This window comes from Elephas maximus, chromosome 6 (assembly GCF_024166365.1).
Source record: "Elephas maximus indicus isolate mEleMax1 chromosome 6, mEleMax1 primary haplotype, whole genome shotgun sequence".
NCBI classification, from domain to species: domain Eukaryota; kingdom Metazoa; phylum Chordata; class Mammalia; order Proboscidea; family Elephantidae; genus Elephas; species Elephas maximus.
This window is the reverse complement of record NC_064824.1, coordinates 118,075,003-118,089,782: the sequence shown is the minus strand read 5'-3', so window position 1 is coordinate 118,089,782 and position 14,780 is coordinate 118,075,003. Positions and strand designations below refer to the sequence as shown.

General features: G+C 54.6%; 2 protein-coding genes across 8 annotated transcripts; both read right to left on the bottom strand.

The window, feature by feature from the left end:
* Window positions 1–971: 971 nt before the first annotated feature.
* GMPPA (GDP-mannose pyrophosphorylase A) lies at window positions 972–11,041 on the bottom strand. 7 transcript variants are annotated; one of them, XM_049888289.1, is made up of 13 exons: window positions 10,955–11,041; window positions 10,061–10,121; window positions 9,852–9,949; window positions 8,982–9,085; window positions 8,537–8,723; window positions 8,157–8,216; window positions 6,286–6,416; window positions 2,666–2,800; window positions 2,448–2,545; window positions 2,236–2,282; window positions 1,939–2,031; window positions 1,546–1,714; window positions 972–1,262 (listed from the first exon to the last, which is right to left on the bottom strand). In XM_049888289.1, exons 2-13 carry the CDS (start codon window positions 10,098–10,100, stop codon window positions 1,162–1,164), a joined length of 1,263 nt encoding a protein of 420 aa, XP_049744246.1. In that variant the 5' UTR covers window positions 10,101–10,121; window positions 10,955–11,041; the 3' UTR covers window positions 972–1,161. The 7 variants fall into 7 exon arrangements, with proteins under 7 accessions (XP_049744246.1, XP_049744240.1, XP_049744242.1 ...); XM_049888283.1 differs by having other exon boundaries at window positions 1,939–2,282; XM_049888285.1 differs by having other exon boundaries at window positions 1,939–2,282; window positions 10,061–10,115; window positions 10,955–11,003.
* Window positions 11,042–11,972: 931 nt separating this feature from the next.
* On the bottom strand, window positions 11,973–13,856 carry SPEGNB (SPEG neighbor). Its single transcript, XM_049889001.1, is given in 6 exon segments — window positions 11,973–12,196; window positions 12,361–12,502; window positions 13,097–13,156; window positions 13,159–13,338; window positions 13,341–13,396; window positions 13,729–13,856. Coding segments are annotated over 6 exon segments (705 nt in total). The 3' UTR covers window positions 11,973–12,057.
* Between the last annotated feature and the right edge of the window lie 924 nt (window positions 13,857–14,780).

Sequence of the window (14,780 nt, the reverse complement as noted above, 5' to 3'; positions counted from 1 at the left end):
CCCAGCCCCGCTACAAAGCTGTGACATCCTGGGTCCTACCCCCACCCAGGGTGCTGATAACAAGGCCCCAGCACCCTGCTGCCTGCCATCTCTGCCTGCTGCCAGGACCCCCTTCTCCCTCCCACCCACGCCCTGCCCCCCCATTCTCTCCGGGTAATTAGATTCCTCTCAATTAGCAGATTACGATCATTACTAGCTCATCTGGCAAGGATGCTCTGCACCCACAGCTGGGGAAAGGGGGGAGGCACCAAAAGGGGCACGTGGGGGTCATGGGCACACATGATAGATGGGTGAGTTTCTTTGGGGCTTCTGGAATGTGAACAGGAGGCTGAGACCTCCCAAAGGGCTGAGCCCAGGTGGCGAGAGGTGGCCGGGGCCCTCCCAGAACTGAGTGCCTCCCACTGTGCTTCCGGAGATTGGCACCAATCCTGTCCTCCCTGCCTGCCAGGGAAGCAGGAGACAGACACACGAGGCCTCTGGTCGGGAGAACCCCCACCCCGCCAAGAGCCAGGCTGGGAGCAGATGGAGCTGGCAAAGCGGAAAGCAAGCCAGGGCTGGGGCTCGGCAGGGACCGAGGAGAGAGCAGGCTGCCGGGTGATCATCCTCCAGGCCTAGGGTCCCTATTTTCTGGGCTTGCCGCTCGCACCCCACTTCCCGACCAGAGTCCTTCTCCTTTGCCTTTGGAAACCTGGCATCAAGAGCCTGAGCCAGGCCCAGTGAAGGGGAACAGGCAGGCATCAGCAGGGCAGGGGTGAAGGCGGGGCCCAGGAGGCTGCAGCTCCTGGAGGTCCTGCCTCTGGAGCAAGAGGCTGAGGTGGTGGGAGGGGAGACTTACCAGGGCTCTGGATTCATTATTCATGAGCCCGGAGCAAGGACTCCAATTTAAATGCTAATGTGGGGCGGGGGGCCTGACTCAGCTGCCGCCCCTTCTGCCCCCACCAGCCCATGCACAAGCGAGAGTAGGTGCTGGCTCCAAGGTTCACGGGGTTTATTAGCGAATGGGGAGGGAGGCTGGAGTCCCAGGGCCACCCACATTGCTCCCAGCCTTGTGCCGCTCCCGCCTGGCTTCCTTTGGGCCTTTCTGGACAGAAGATGGCCAGGCAGGCAGGCAGGAGCTGGAGAGGAGCAGGGAGGAGTGGGGAGGCCTTCCAGTGGACCCTCTCAGAGGATGATCTGGTTGGTGAAGCTGCGGCTGAGCTCCTTGTGTGGCAGAACAATCGAATTCAGGATGAGCACCTCGGCGGGGATACGGACACGGCAGCCTGCAGCAGGACCAGGGCAACCCAGGAGGTCATGAGAAGGGGAGCTGGGGGCCATGGCCATAGGGAGGCATCCCTCCCTACCCATCTGTGCCCTGGCCTTGTGCCCCCAGTGACTCACATGGGGCCTGGCACGCAGCAGGCATTCAGCAAATGTTTGCTAAACAAATAAATACACACACTCTAGAATAAATGCTCCCACAGAGCATGGCCGGGACCTGTGGAAGTTTCTCCTGACCTCACAGCCCTGGGCCCCAGGAGGCTGTGCCCAGGGTGGTGACCATACCCAGGATGGTGATGGCTGGCAGCAGCTTCCCATCCTTGAAAAGGCTCTCGCTGTCCATGTGGGCTCGGGGGTCGTTGGGGTTGGGGTCATTAGGGGTGCCCTCCACTCGGGCCCAGCGCCCTACAGTGCTCCCCCAGCCCACGATGCTGTGCAGCACGCATGTGTGCTCCTGCCAAACAGGACAGTGTGGGTGAAGGCGGTGCTGGGTGAAGAGCCAATGCAGGGTGAGGAGGGTGCAAGGGGATGCAGGGTGGGAGGCAGCAAGAACTGTGAGAGAAGAGGCCAGATGCATGGCCGGTGGGATTCACCTTTCTGTGCCCTGGGGTGGATGCCCAGGCCCTCCCCTCAGCCTCCTGGGGAGCCACACCCTGCTGCGTGTGCCCAGGTGCCTACCTGCAGCGTGGCTCCATGAAGGACAATGCACTCTCGAAGCCGTACACCCTCGCCCACTGTCACCCCCTCCCCAATGGAGACATTGGGCCCCAGCTGTGGAAAGGAGCACATATCATGAGCCTTGGAGGGACTTGAATCCAATCCCCACAACAGATAAGGGCGAAAGGAGCTGCTCAAGGTCCCACAGCAGGTTCTGATAAAGCAGAGAGGCTGGCACCGAGGGTTTAGGAGGTATCTGAAACCCCTATCCATCCTGACAGCCACCCTGACTCTTCTGGGGCTGGACCCACCACTTACCACAGCAGATGGGGCCACCTTAGCCGTTGGGTGGATGTAAACATTTCCTAGAAGCAGAAGAGAGGGCCTGGGGGCTAATACCCCAAACCGTATGCAGAGCGGGTGGGGCAGGGACTGAGACTTCAACCCTGGGGTCAGAGTTGGGAGTCGAGGCTCAGAGAGGCAGAGAAGGCTGGCTGGGGGCAAGGGGAAGCACTACGGCAGGGTGGTACCTCGGATCCGTGGACCCCCTGGGGTGTGCTTGGCCAGCCGTTCTGGATGAGTGAACTGGTATCGGCCCAGATAGAGGCGGGAGGCATAGAGGGCTGAGCTGGGGGGCCACACAGTCGGGGAGGGCTCAGGGGCCAGCACGACCTGTGCCCACCACTCCAAAGTCTCTTAGCCCTGGAAGAGCCCACCTCCCCTTTAGAGCCTTCTCCCTGCCACATACCCTGCAGACTTGATCTGGCTCCAGATGCCATCAGTGAGGTGCACGTATATCTGGCCCTGCCCGGCCAGTGCTGAGAACACATCCTGCTCCAACCGAATGGTGCCCGCCCCTGGCCAGAGGCCTGGAGAATCCTCCCTGTTGGGAAGGAAGGACAGCCATTCCCCAGCTGAGTCCCAGCTTGGGGGGGGGCAACCCAGTCTGACTGGGACAGGAATCAGAGGGGTCTCCCCATCTCCCTGGGCCCCTCCGCAAGACAGGTAAGACCCTGTCCGGAGGGGCGTGCCCATCCCAGTCCCTTCTACCACCCCCACGCACATTACTCCCTGTTATGGATTAAATTGTGTCCCCCTAAAATGTATTGTAATTCCCAACCTCTTTTTTTTTTTTTATGCCTGTAGTCATAATCTCATTTGGAATGGGTTGTCTTTGTTATGTTAGTGAGGCAGGATTAGTGTAGAGTACGTTTTGAGTCAATCTCTCGAGATATAAAAGATAGTAAACAACCATTCGAAAAGCAGAGATGAGGAAAGAGAGATGCTAGGTCACATGAAGATCGCCCAGGAGCAGACACTCAAAGAGACAAGGACCTTCCAGAGCCAGCAGAGAGAGAAAGCCTCCCTGTAGAGCCAACACCCTGAATTCGGACATCTAGCTTCCTAAACCGTGAGAAAATAAATTCCTTTTTGTTAAAGCCAACCACTTGTGGTATTTAGGTTATACCAGCATTAGAAAACTAAGACAGAATTTGGTGCCAGGAGAATGGGATGTTGCTCTAACAGATACCTCAAATGTGCAAGCAGTTTTGAAATTGGGTAATGGGGAGTTTTAAGGTACTGAATAGTAAAAGCCTAGACTGCCTCAAAGAGAATGTTGGTAGGATTTATGGACATCAAAGGCAATTCTGGTGAGGGCTCAGAAGGATGTGAGGAGAGCTATAGAGAAAAACTCTATTGTCTTAGAGAATACATATGGTGCCAGCAACAAAATGTGGCTAGAAATGTGGACACTAAATGTTACTTCTGGTGAAGCTTTAAAAGAAAATAATGGACATGTGATTAGACAATGGATGAAGGGCAATGCTTTTTATGCAGTGGCAAAGAACTTGTCTGAAGTATGTTCAAATGTTTGATAGGAGGTAGAACTTGTAAGTGATGAACTTGGATATATGGCTGATAAGATTTCTGACCAAGACCTTAAAGGGGCCATGTGGTTTCTCCTTGCCACTTACAGCAAAATGTGAAAGGAAAGACATGGACTTAAAAATGAACTGTGCAAAATGAAGACAGCACTTAAAGATTTGGAAAATTCTGTTGTACAAATTAAGGACACATGTCCTAGAATGTTCACCAAGCACACAGCTACACAATCTTTTGCTAAAGAGATTAAGCCTGTGACTGATTGATCTATCCAACTACCACAGTAGAAAACCCATCAGCTTAGACTGAAGGGGACAGAAAAAGAACAAAAGGGAAGAAAGCTGTCTGCCTCTTGGAATCCTACACTCAGGAAACAGGTCAAAGGAGCTACATCTGTTGTCCTCCAAGAAAAGAAAAAGACCATCCCTAGAGCAGCTTGGAGGTCAGCAGAACTGTTGGAAGGAACACAGGAAGCAGGGCCTTCTTGGTTTCAAAGGGTGGGGCCATGGTCTCCTGGATCTCAAAGCGGGGGGCCACAGCCTTCTAGGTTTCAAAGAGTCCAAAGTGTGGGGCTACCATTAAAGTGTGCCAGGGGGATGGGGTCACCATTGCCATTCAAAGTTGAGGGGAGGAGGCTGCCATGCCCAAGAGGCAGAAGAATGGGGCCTGCCAGGGTTGAGGAAGTAGGGTTACCACTCAGATGGACAAGGAGAATGGGACCACCCAAAGCCAAGGGAGCAGAGATGTTATCCCTGTGGGCCTGGAAGGCAGAGCTGAAGCCCAGGGCCGAGGGGCCTCCTCCACCCAGAATCCAGAGGGTGTAGCCAACACACAGAGTCTAGAGGGCAGGGCCATTGCTGACATGATCTCAGAGAACAGATGATTATTTTCGAGACTTGAGAACTAATGTAAATTGTTCTGCTGGGTTTTGGACTTGCTTGGTGCCCATGATCCCTTCTTTCCCTCCAATTTCTCCCATTTGTAATGGAAATGTCTACCTTGTGTCATTTCACCACAGAACTTTGGAAACAGATAATTTGTAATCTAGATTTCACAGGTTCACAGATGAAGAAGAATTTTGCCCCAGGATGGAATACGCCTAAAGTCTCACCCATATTTGATTTAGATGATTCAGAAGATGAGCTTTTGCACTTGGAGTTTATTTAAGACTTTTGGGATGATGTGATGGGGTCAATGTGTTTTGCATGTGGGAAGGACATGAATTTTTGAGGGCCAAAGTGTAGTATGCTACGGATTGAATTGCATCCCCCCAAAATATGTGTTGTAACTCCTAACCTCTATGCCTGTGGTTATAATCCCATTTGGAAATGGATTGTCTTTGTTAATGAGGCAGGAATGGTGTAGGGTATGTCTTGAGTCAATCTCTTGAGATATAAAGGAGATTAAACAAGATTCGAAAAGCAGAGATGAGGAAAGAGAGATGCCAAGTCACATGAAGATCGCCCAGGAGCAGAAGCTCAGAGACAAGGATCTTCTTCCAGAGTTGGCAAAGAAAGAAAGCCTTCCCCTAGAGCCAGCACCCTGAATTCGGACTTCTCTAGCTTTCTAAACCATGAAAAAATAAGTTTCTTCTTGTTAAAGCCACCCACTTGTGGTATTTCTGTTATAGCAGCACTAGATAACTATGACACCCCATCCCCCAGGCTGGGATCCCATCACGAGGGAGCCCCAGGTACTTACCTGCTTCCCACCCCTGTCCCATGTCCAGGAGCTGGACCAGACCTGGGTTCCCCCCACTTTCACATTCCTCTCCCCCCATTCACTCCTCTCACCCTCAAGGTCACCCTCCCATCACTAGATGGAATGACATACAGACAGACTCACCCAAGAGCAAGGCAGCTGCTGAGGGCAGAGACAGTCACAGAGAGAGGGAGAGAGAGATGGTAGAGATGCCAGCCCCGCAGAAACAGAGACAGAGGCCAGGAGAAACGGAGAGAGAGCAGAGAAGTGGGTGGGAGTGAGAAGATGGCTCCGAACCGATGAGGCGGGAGATAGGGAGATGGGCTGGGGAAGCGAGGAAGGAAGGCAGGGGATGCAGAGAAGGGTACAGGCCATGGCCCAGGAGGACACCCCTGGGACTGAGCAGGGCTCTGGGGTGCTACGATCCAAGGGGGGCCTCAGCCCGAGAGGACACATGCGTATGTCTGCAACCGAGCATGTGTGCACCCGGGTGTGTCTTGCCGTCTGTTCCAAAAGATGTCTCTGGGATACTCAGGGCTTGAGAGAAATGGACCAGAAGGGGAGTGGGCAGGCAGTGACAGAAAAGGAACTGGAATGGATAAGGAAGAGGGACAGAATGAGGTTAGAAGGGGAGGGACAGGGGAGGCTCGGGCTGGAGATGACAAGTGGAGATAGGAGGAGGAAGAAGGTGAGCAGGTTGAGATGGAGCCTGCAGAGACTGGGAGGAGAGGCATCTGTGTCTGGGGGTTCTTGGGGGTAATGGGGCCATGGGGCCTGCCTCACAGTTGCCCGTCCTGCTGATTACGCTGGAAGACATCCCGAAGGGGCTTCAGGGCTTCCGGGGAAAAAAGGTAGATGCCGCAGTTGATGATGTCACTGACAAAAGTGCTGGGTTTCTCCACATAGTGCAGAACCTGAGGATAGGGTGGTGGGGTTTAAGAGAGGAAGGGACCACTGCCACAATCCCCTAGCAGGTTCTCTGATCACGGGCCCTCCCGCCCCTCCTCCCTTTGGCCAGAAGAGTCTTCCTAAAATGCAGAGCATATCCACTACAGCCTGGCTTTAAACCCGTGGTGACTGCCCTTCATGTTCACCTTCAAGACTAAGTTCCCTCCCCGCCCCACCTCCCAGCACTCCCGGAACACAACTCCATGCCATTGCATGCTGCTCACTAAGCCTGGAATGCCCTTTCCCACCTCTTCATCTGGAAAACTTACCTTCTAAAACACTGTCACTCTCGGTGCCTGCCCAGAGTTAGCCATTCGGGCCTGGGTACCCCTGGGCTCTGGTCACACCTCACCTGTGTCATTTGCAATGGTTGGTTTTTGACTCTGTTTCTCCCACTAGACTGAGGGTCCTGTGAGGCAGGGATTGTGTCCTTTTTGGCTCTGTTTCTCTCACACTTAGCTAATGCCTGGCACAAGACTTTAAAAACATGTATGTACATATATGTGTGTATATATGTACATATGTATATGTGTGTATGTTCATATATGTAAGTTTTACACTGAAGCATGGACACATAAAGGGGTGTGTGGGAGTCAGACTCATTGGCAAGGAGTTTCACAGACAGGGACACAGACCCTCTGCCTTGTTGATCATACTCCCACCTCCATAATTGTGGAGGCACTAAGCTGTTTACAAGGAGCCCTGGTGGTGCAATGGTTAAGCACTCAGCAGCCAATCGAAAAGCCAGGGGTTTGAACCCGTGAACAAACCCACCAGTGGCTCTGCAGGAGAAAAGACCTGTAAAGATTGCTGCTGCTGTTGTCTGCCACTGAGTTGATTCTGACTCACGGCGACCCTATATGACAGAGCAGAACCGCCCCCATAGGGTTTCCTAGGCTGTAATCTTTATGGGAGCAGATCGCCAGGTCTTTTCTCCTGAGAAGCAGCTGGTAGGTTCCAACTGCCGACCTTTTGGTTAGCAGCCAAGTGCTTAACCACTGTACTACCAGGGCTCCTTCTGTAAAAATTACAGCCTAGGAAACCTATGGAGAAGTTCTACTTTGTCACTTGGGGTCGATATAAGCTGGAATTAGACTCAATGGCACACAACAACATGCTGTTACCTGCCTCCGGTTCTTTGCACACATCATTCCCTCTGCCTACAATACCTTCCTGTTCCCTTCATCATTTAGCCGAATCCAACTCAGCTTCTCCATGAAGCTCTCCCCATTCCCACCCAGGCAAGGCAAGGTTGGGCACTCTCCCCTCAGTGTGCCACATCTCTGAACATTAACTGTTATCCCTTCTCCCTTGCCAACCTCTCTGAGGACATCACTACTTAAAAGGACATAAGAGATGACTATGGAATCCCCAGGTGGTACAAACTGTTAACACGCTTCGTTGCTAACCAAAAGGTTGGAGGTTTCAGTTCGCCCAGAGGTGCCTTGGATGAGAGGCCTGGCAATCTACATCCGAACAATCAGCCATTGTAAATCCTATGGAGCACAGTTCTACTCTGCCACACACCAAGTCGCCATTAGTCGGAGTCGACTTGATGGCAACCAGTTAACTGGTAAGAGATGATCAAGACTGAGGGTTCCTTTCTGGGGTTCGTCTCATAGCATTCCACATTCTGTAGAGGCCAAGGGGTGGGAAGGACAATGATACACAGGGTAGGCCCCACCCAGCCCCCTCTCTGCTTTCACCTCATGTGTCTGTGGATTCTCAACGATGCAGCCATAGTTGAGGGATTGCGTCCTGTTAGCCTGAAAGACAGACACGCCGGAGACAGTGACCCGCCTGCTCCAGGGCAGCGAGGCCTGTTTTCTCTTTCTTCCCTCACCTCTAGCACCTGGCACACAGCTCCCACTGACAGGCCTTCAGCAAGAGTGAGAACTGACAGCAGCCTTCCCCCTCCCTACACAGAACAGCCAAAGGGCTCGGGGCTGTCACTGAGACCTCCATTACCGCTAGGGCTTCCAGCATGTCTCCAACTCCCCAGGCTGCTCCTGCCTCCCTGACACTTTGCATCTCAGGAACCTCTCTGGGTCATTCCCCCACCCCCCAACCCTCCCAGCCCCCTCACCGTGGTGCCTAGGAGTAAGAATGGATGGGGCTGGCATCTGTGGGCATCCAACATAGCACTCAAGGGGAAGTCAGAGCAGACATCAGCATTGAGAACGAAGAAGGCCTCAGGGCTTCCAGCCAGGATCTGGTCTCGGAAATGGTAGAGACCACCCCCCGTGCCCAGGGGAGCAAATTCCTGCAGGTACCTGTCCCCAGGGACCCCAGAGCCAGCTTGGTGAGATCAGAAGAGACACATAACAAGAGCCTGGTCACCTGTGCCTGCTCCCAGAGGGGCTCCTGCCCAAGCCAAACAGGAAGTGCAATATATTCAGGGATCCAGAGATGCCCAAATAAGAAATTCTCCTAGTGTACAAGGGGAAACTCTGGGAAGTGTTAACTCAATTTACTCTCGAGAACTCAGAGGTCTGGGGCACCCCTCCTGGTATGCATGTGCGTGCAAACACCTGATCGGAAGGTTAAACTCCTGCTGGGCAGCTTCTAGGAAGCGGGTAAGGGACTCATCAGGTTGGTAGAAGCCAATGAGCAGAATCTCCTGCATTCCAGGAACCTGAGGGCAGGGAAAGAAATTGGGAAGAAAAACATCTGATAGGAGGGAATTTTGGGCAAATCCTTGGTACTGGCTCAGAAGTCCAGAAGCCAGTTTTAGTCTCAGCTGTGAGGACCCTGGGCACTCCCTCAATCACTCTGACCTATTTTATTCTCTTATTATTTCCCCCTCCCTCACCCACCTGGATTGGGGCTCCCGTTGGAAAGATTCTGCCTATCAAGCTGCATTAAAGAACAATCCATTCATTGTGTTCCATTTTTATTATCTGCCAATCTGATCTGCATGAGGAAAGGGCAACCACTCACCACCAAGTGCCTGGCAACCAAGGAAACTGAGGCTCAGAAAGGTTGAGAAATTTGCTCAAGGCCTTACAGCAGGTATGTGGCAGAGCCTGGATTTGAACCCACGCTTGCCTGTCCCAACACCAAAAGCAATAAAGAAATGATATCCATGGTGAGCAAGGGGATGAGTTCTGTGCTTTATTATCTTTAAGGTTCCCCAGGCTATGGCTTTAGATTGATCCTCGTCAGATCTCACATTCCATAAAAATAGGAGTGAAATCTGAGCAGGAAGAGGCCAGATGAGAGAATAGATCAGGTGGAGAAAGCAGGGCAGCTACACTGCAGACCTCCAGGGGGCGCAACTCCTACTGTCATCTGTGAATGGTGGTCCCTGGAGTTAAGCCTAGTGGGAAGAGATCATGTTTGGAAAGGGGAAAATGCGGCGTGAAGGAGATGTACAGGAGAGGGGGTGCCTATGGGGTTACCTGGGCACAGGCCTCTATGTGGTGCTGGATCATAGGAACCCCTGCCACAGGGAACAGCGGTTTGGGCACCTCGAAAGACAAAGGCCTAAAGCGAGTCCCTGAGAGAGGAGAGAGAATATTTCAGTCTCCTGCCTCCCTCTGCCCTGCCCCACCACACCAACCACTCCAGTCCACCCCACCCCCAGCACCTACCATCCCTGATTTCTCACCCTTTTGGGGGCCTCCAATCAGGATCACAGCTTTGAGCATGATGGTGATCGCTACCTAAACCTCAAATCCCAACAAAGAAATCAAGCTCAGACCTCACACCCCAAACCCCAATTTACACTTAGCCCTCTCCCAGGGCGGTCAACCCTAAGTTCAGTATGGTACATCCCCGGACATACACCTCACAAATCCCACACACCTCAAATACCAACTGAGATTCCAATCAACTCCCAAACCTCACTGATTCCTTCCAAAACTCACACCCCACAATTTGAACCCCAAAAGACTTCCTTCTGGCCACGAACTAATTGAGCAAACTCAGCAAAGACCCCTTCCTCAGACCCCAAGCCTCAGAAAAACTGAAGCCCCAAGCCCACCAACAGATCCCCAAATCTTGGTATCCCCATTCTAGACGTTGAACCCTGAATCCCAATAATGAACCCCGAATATTGAACCGCAAACCCTAAGTGAGCCCCAGATATTTAATTCAATCCTAAGAGTGAGCCCCAAGTACTGAACGCTGATCTGCACCTGAGGAAACCTAAGTTCTAGCGAAACCCCTCTAGATGATGAATCCTGAATCCTAAACCCTGACCTCCAGGAGATGAACGGCAAATCAAAAGACAAGTTCCCTGGCATCCCAAACACTGAACCTACCAACCTCCCAAGTCCCGATACTGACGATTGGTGCTGAGCATCCGGATTCGGTGGATTTATTGCCGACCCTCTGAACCCCAAAACTAACTCTGTTCAACAAACCCTGGCCCCGCGTAGCCGGGGTCATGGGATCGAAACTGGCGTAGACATGCCGGCCGGGGCCTCCAAGCCCATCCTCCCTCTAGGGGCCGTCCCCCACCCCCTACCCCTTTCACCACCCCACCATCAGCTTCCTTTACCACTAGCACCCTTTACTCCAGGTCTGCTGCCGGATTACTGATGGCTCCTTTGGCGCACGTGTCTTCTCGCAAATCGCGAGAACTTCTTCGCAGGGTCTGCCGGGAATTGTAGTTCTAAAGGTTTTTGTTTGTTTGTTTAATTCTAACCTTGGGAAACCTTGGTGGCGTAGTGGTTAACCCGCCAGGCGCTCTTTGGATACTCCATCGGGCAATTCTACTCTGTCCTATAGGGTCGCTGTGAGTCGGAATCGACTCGACGGCACTGGGTTTGGTTTTTCGGTTTGGTATTCTAACTCTGGAAACCGTGGCGTAGTGGTTAAGAGATCCGCCGCTAACCAAAAGGTCGGCTATTCGAATCCACCAGCCGCTCCTTTGAAACCCTAATGGGCCGTTCTCCTCTGTCCTCTAGGGTCGCTGTGAGTTGGAATCCACTCAATGACAACGGGTTTGGTTTTGTTTTTTTTTTTTAACTCTCTGAGAAAGGATAAAAGTGGAATTTATGGGAGGATGCGGGGCGTGGCCAAAAGATCCAGGGGGCAGGTCTAGGTGAGAAGAGGGGTTGGGGCCTGAGAAGCCGAGGCTGGGACCTAACGTTAGCAGCAGCCCGAAGTGTCCGAGAGAGAGCTAGCGCAGGGGCAGCACTCCAAGTAGAGAACTAGGTCCCAGGGAGAAGCGGAGCTGGAAATGAGGGGGGGTGTGGCCAATGCCGAAGGGCCTGGGCCAGAGCGCGAATGGCCGCCAGGGGTGGGGCTGGAGGGATACGAACCGCGAGAAGGCGGAGTCACTGTTTCCACTGCCCACCCATCGGGAAGTGTAGAGGCAAGAGGCAGTGGAGAAAGCCCGTCTGCGGTGTACTACCTGTAAAACGAAGCACTGGGGTACGCACTCTTCGAAACTCCCTCTGACCCCAACGTTCCGTGACCTTGGTGGGTATGGAATAATTGTGGGTGCAGGTGTTGGATCTGGGGAGAGGGAATGGCGACGCTAAAGAATAGAACAGACGAGGGGGTCAGAGGGAACAGCTTTATTAAACAAGACGAAGGAAGATTGTGGGTCCCACTCGCCCCTGGACTTGGAACCAGGGAGAGGTCTGCGGGACCCTTTCAGGCCACGTCCACGCGAGCGAAGCTCTGGTCCATGCCCAGGCTGTTCTCCACAAACATCTCATACTTGCCGCTGTCTTCCGGAGTGGCCCTGCGGATGGTCAGCGTCGTGGTGGTGCTGCCGATCTCGAAGAACACCCTGGGGGCAGGGCAGGGCAGGGCCTTGGGTCAGCTTAAGGGTGCTCTGGGCCCGGATATTAACCAGCTGTGTTCATTTGCCTCTCCTTTGCCCCCCGTCCCACTCCCGCTGGGCTACTGGGCCCCGTCCCTGTCCAGGCCCCAATCTCAAGTCCCCGCCCTTGCCTGTCATCCTCCTCGATGTCCTCCCCGTCCTTGCTCCACCCCACGTCTGGCGCAGGCTCGCCCATGATCTGCGCAGTCAGCGTCACCGTGGTGCCTGTGCGCGCCTTGGTGTTATCCGGTCCCTTTTGAATCTTCGCCGGGACTAGAGAAAAAGAAGGGGAACACGACACAGAAAGGCACCCGGAGGTGAGCCGGGGCAGGGGGCTCAACTTCTCCAGCCAATACCCGAACCCTAAAAACTAGCAGTCTGACCTGCATCTAAACTCGCAGCCGACAGGTCATTAACCTCTGGGGCTTTTCCTCCTCAACTGTTAAACGGGACTGATAATCCCTGCCCCTCCTACTGCAAAAGGTTGATTACAGAATCAGAGATACAGAGGGGAAAACTCGGAATCTCGGTTCACATCTCGTGGGGCCTTGGAAACAGCTGCCGGTCGTGGAAATTGCCCTGGATCAGGCGCCAGAAGACCAGGGCTTAACCCTGGCTCGGCCTCAGGCTCGCCTTGTGACCCTGGGGCCCTGCGATGGAGTGATCGAAGCCCACAGCGACGTCTCAGCTTGGAGGGGTCGGATCCCGAGGCAGAGAAGGACATGCACGGCGGGCACGGCGCTGCGCCCTGACCTGCGCTCCAGGCTCTGCCAGGGCTGGGCGGGCCACGACCCTATCCGGACTCGGGTAGGCCCAGCGGAGACGCGCGCGCTGGGCGGGGATGCGGTGCGCAGGGTGCGCCGGTACCTTCTACGAGGATGCGCGCCGAGTCGGAGCACTGGCCGAAGGGACTGGTTACGTTGATCTGTACTGGCCCAGGTCAGCCAGTTCTCCGTCACGCACCACTAAAGCCACTAGGTCAGGATCCTCGAAGACGTAGCGGTACTTGGGCCCGTCGCGTAGCTCCTTGCGGTCCTTGCTCCAGCGGATGAACGGGTCCGGGAAAGCCGAGATGCGGCAAGTCAGCTTGGCCGCGCTGCCATCGATCAGTCTTTCAGAGGCTCCAGCACCCGCGGCGGCCCCTTCTCGCGCAGCTCCTTCCGGGACCTACGCACGGGCTAGGTCAGGGCCCAGAGCACCCCACCACATGACTCCCGCCCGCCTGCCGTCCGGTCCGCCCGGATATTGGCCCCTCCCGACTCTTCAGCCCACCAGACCCCTAAATGGATGGGGGGAAGGGACTGCTCCTGGACTGTTATCATGAAATGATTCACTCTGGTCGGCCCCGCTTCACACGACAATAACTGCTCTTCCCCAAGTCCAGTGACCCAAGGGTCCCTGCCACTGTGCCCATCCTCGTCTCCTCCTCCACCAATGCAGGAACATGCCTCTGCAGCTCCAATTCCCTTCTTCCTGAGGACTCCCTGGCTCCCCCTCACCTGTGGCCGCGGTAAGAGGCCTGGATGCGAATGGCCGCGCTCCGGACCTTGGGGTCCTTGATATCCAGGGTACAACCCGGGGGCGGGGCCGCAGGAGCTGGTTTTTTGGGAGGAGCTGCTTTGGACATCTGAGGAGCGGACAACAAATATGAGGACAGGCTGAGGGAGAGGCTCCGACCTTCAGCCCTGTCCCAGCCTTGTCAGAACTTCCTGAGGATGGGAGAGTTAGGGGCTGGTCTGGAAATCGGGACTCACCGTGGAGGGGCGACTTTGGGACTTGGGTTGACCGGCTGGGTAGCTGGCTGCACCGAGCCCTTCCGAATGGCACAGTGGGGCCGCGGGCAGGTGCTCAGCCCCGGGCCTCGGTTTTATATATCGCTCCCCTCCTTGCCTTGTTTGGCGTGGTTGCGCTTAGCCCCCCCGGCACCCCAGCCCCAGCTCCCTGACCTATGCGGTCTCCTTATTTAGCCCAAGAACGCCTGCGATGCTGGTTCAGCCGCTGCAGCAGACCCGGGGGGGAAACTCGAGCGGCCTGGGGGGCATCGAACAGCTGCACAGCTGGACGCGGCCCCATCCCTTCCCAGGACGGGGGTATCCATCCCACTCGCGGGGGGCCAGGCACGGCCCCTAGCGGACAGGAGATTCAGGTCACTACTGGGGCCACACTCAGGCCTGTTCCCGGGCAGTTGGACCACACGTGCTCCCGGGACACCGTCGGATAAGGGGGTGCGAGTGTTTGTCGGGTGTCCCTGAACGAAGCCTGAGTAACAGCAGAGTTCTCTGTCCTTATAGCCAATCACGGGAGGGCCACGTGGTTGTCAGGACCAATCGGGAAGCGCCTTACTTCCAGGGTAGTCATTTCCAGACTGTGCCCCCTGGCGGTAAATCGAGATAAACAGAGAAGGGACTGGAAAGGTTTTTAAGAAAGCCCTCTCCTCAGCTCCACTGCTCTCCCCGCCCCCCAACATGGCAGGGTCCCTGTAGATTAGCACTACTCCTACCAACGCTCCTCCTCTAGGTCACCCAGTCCTTGCTTGGGACATAAACTGGTG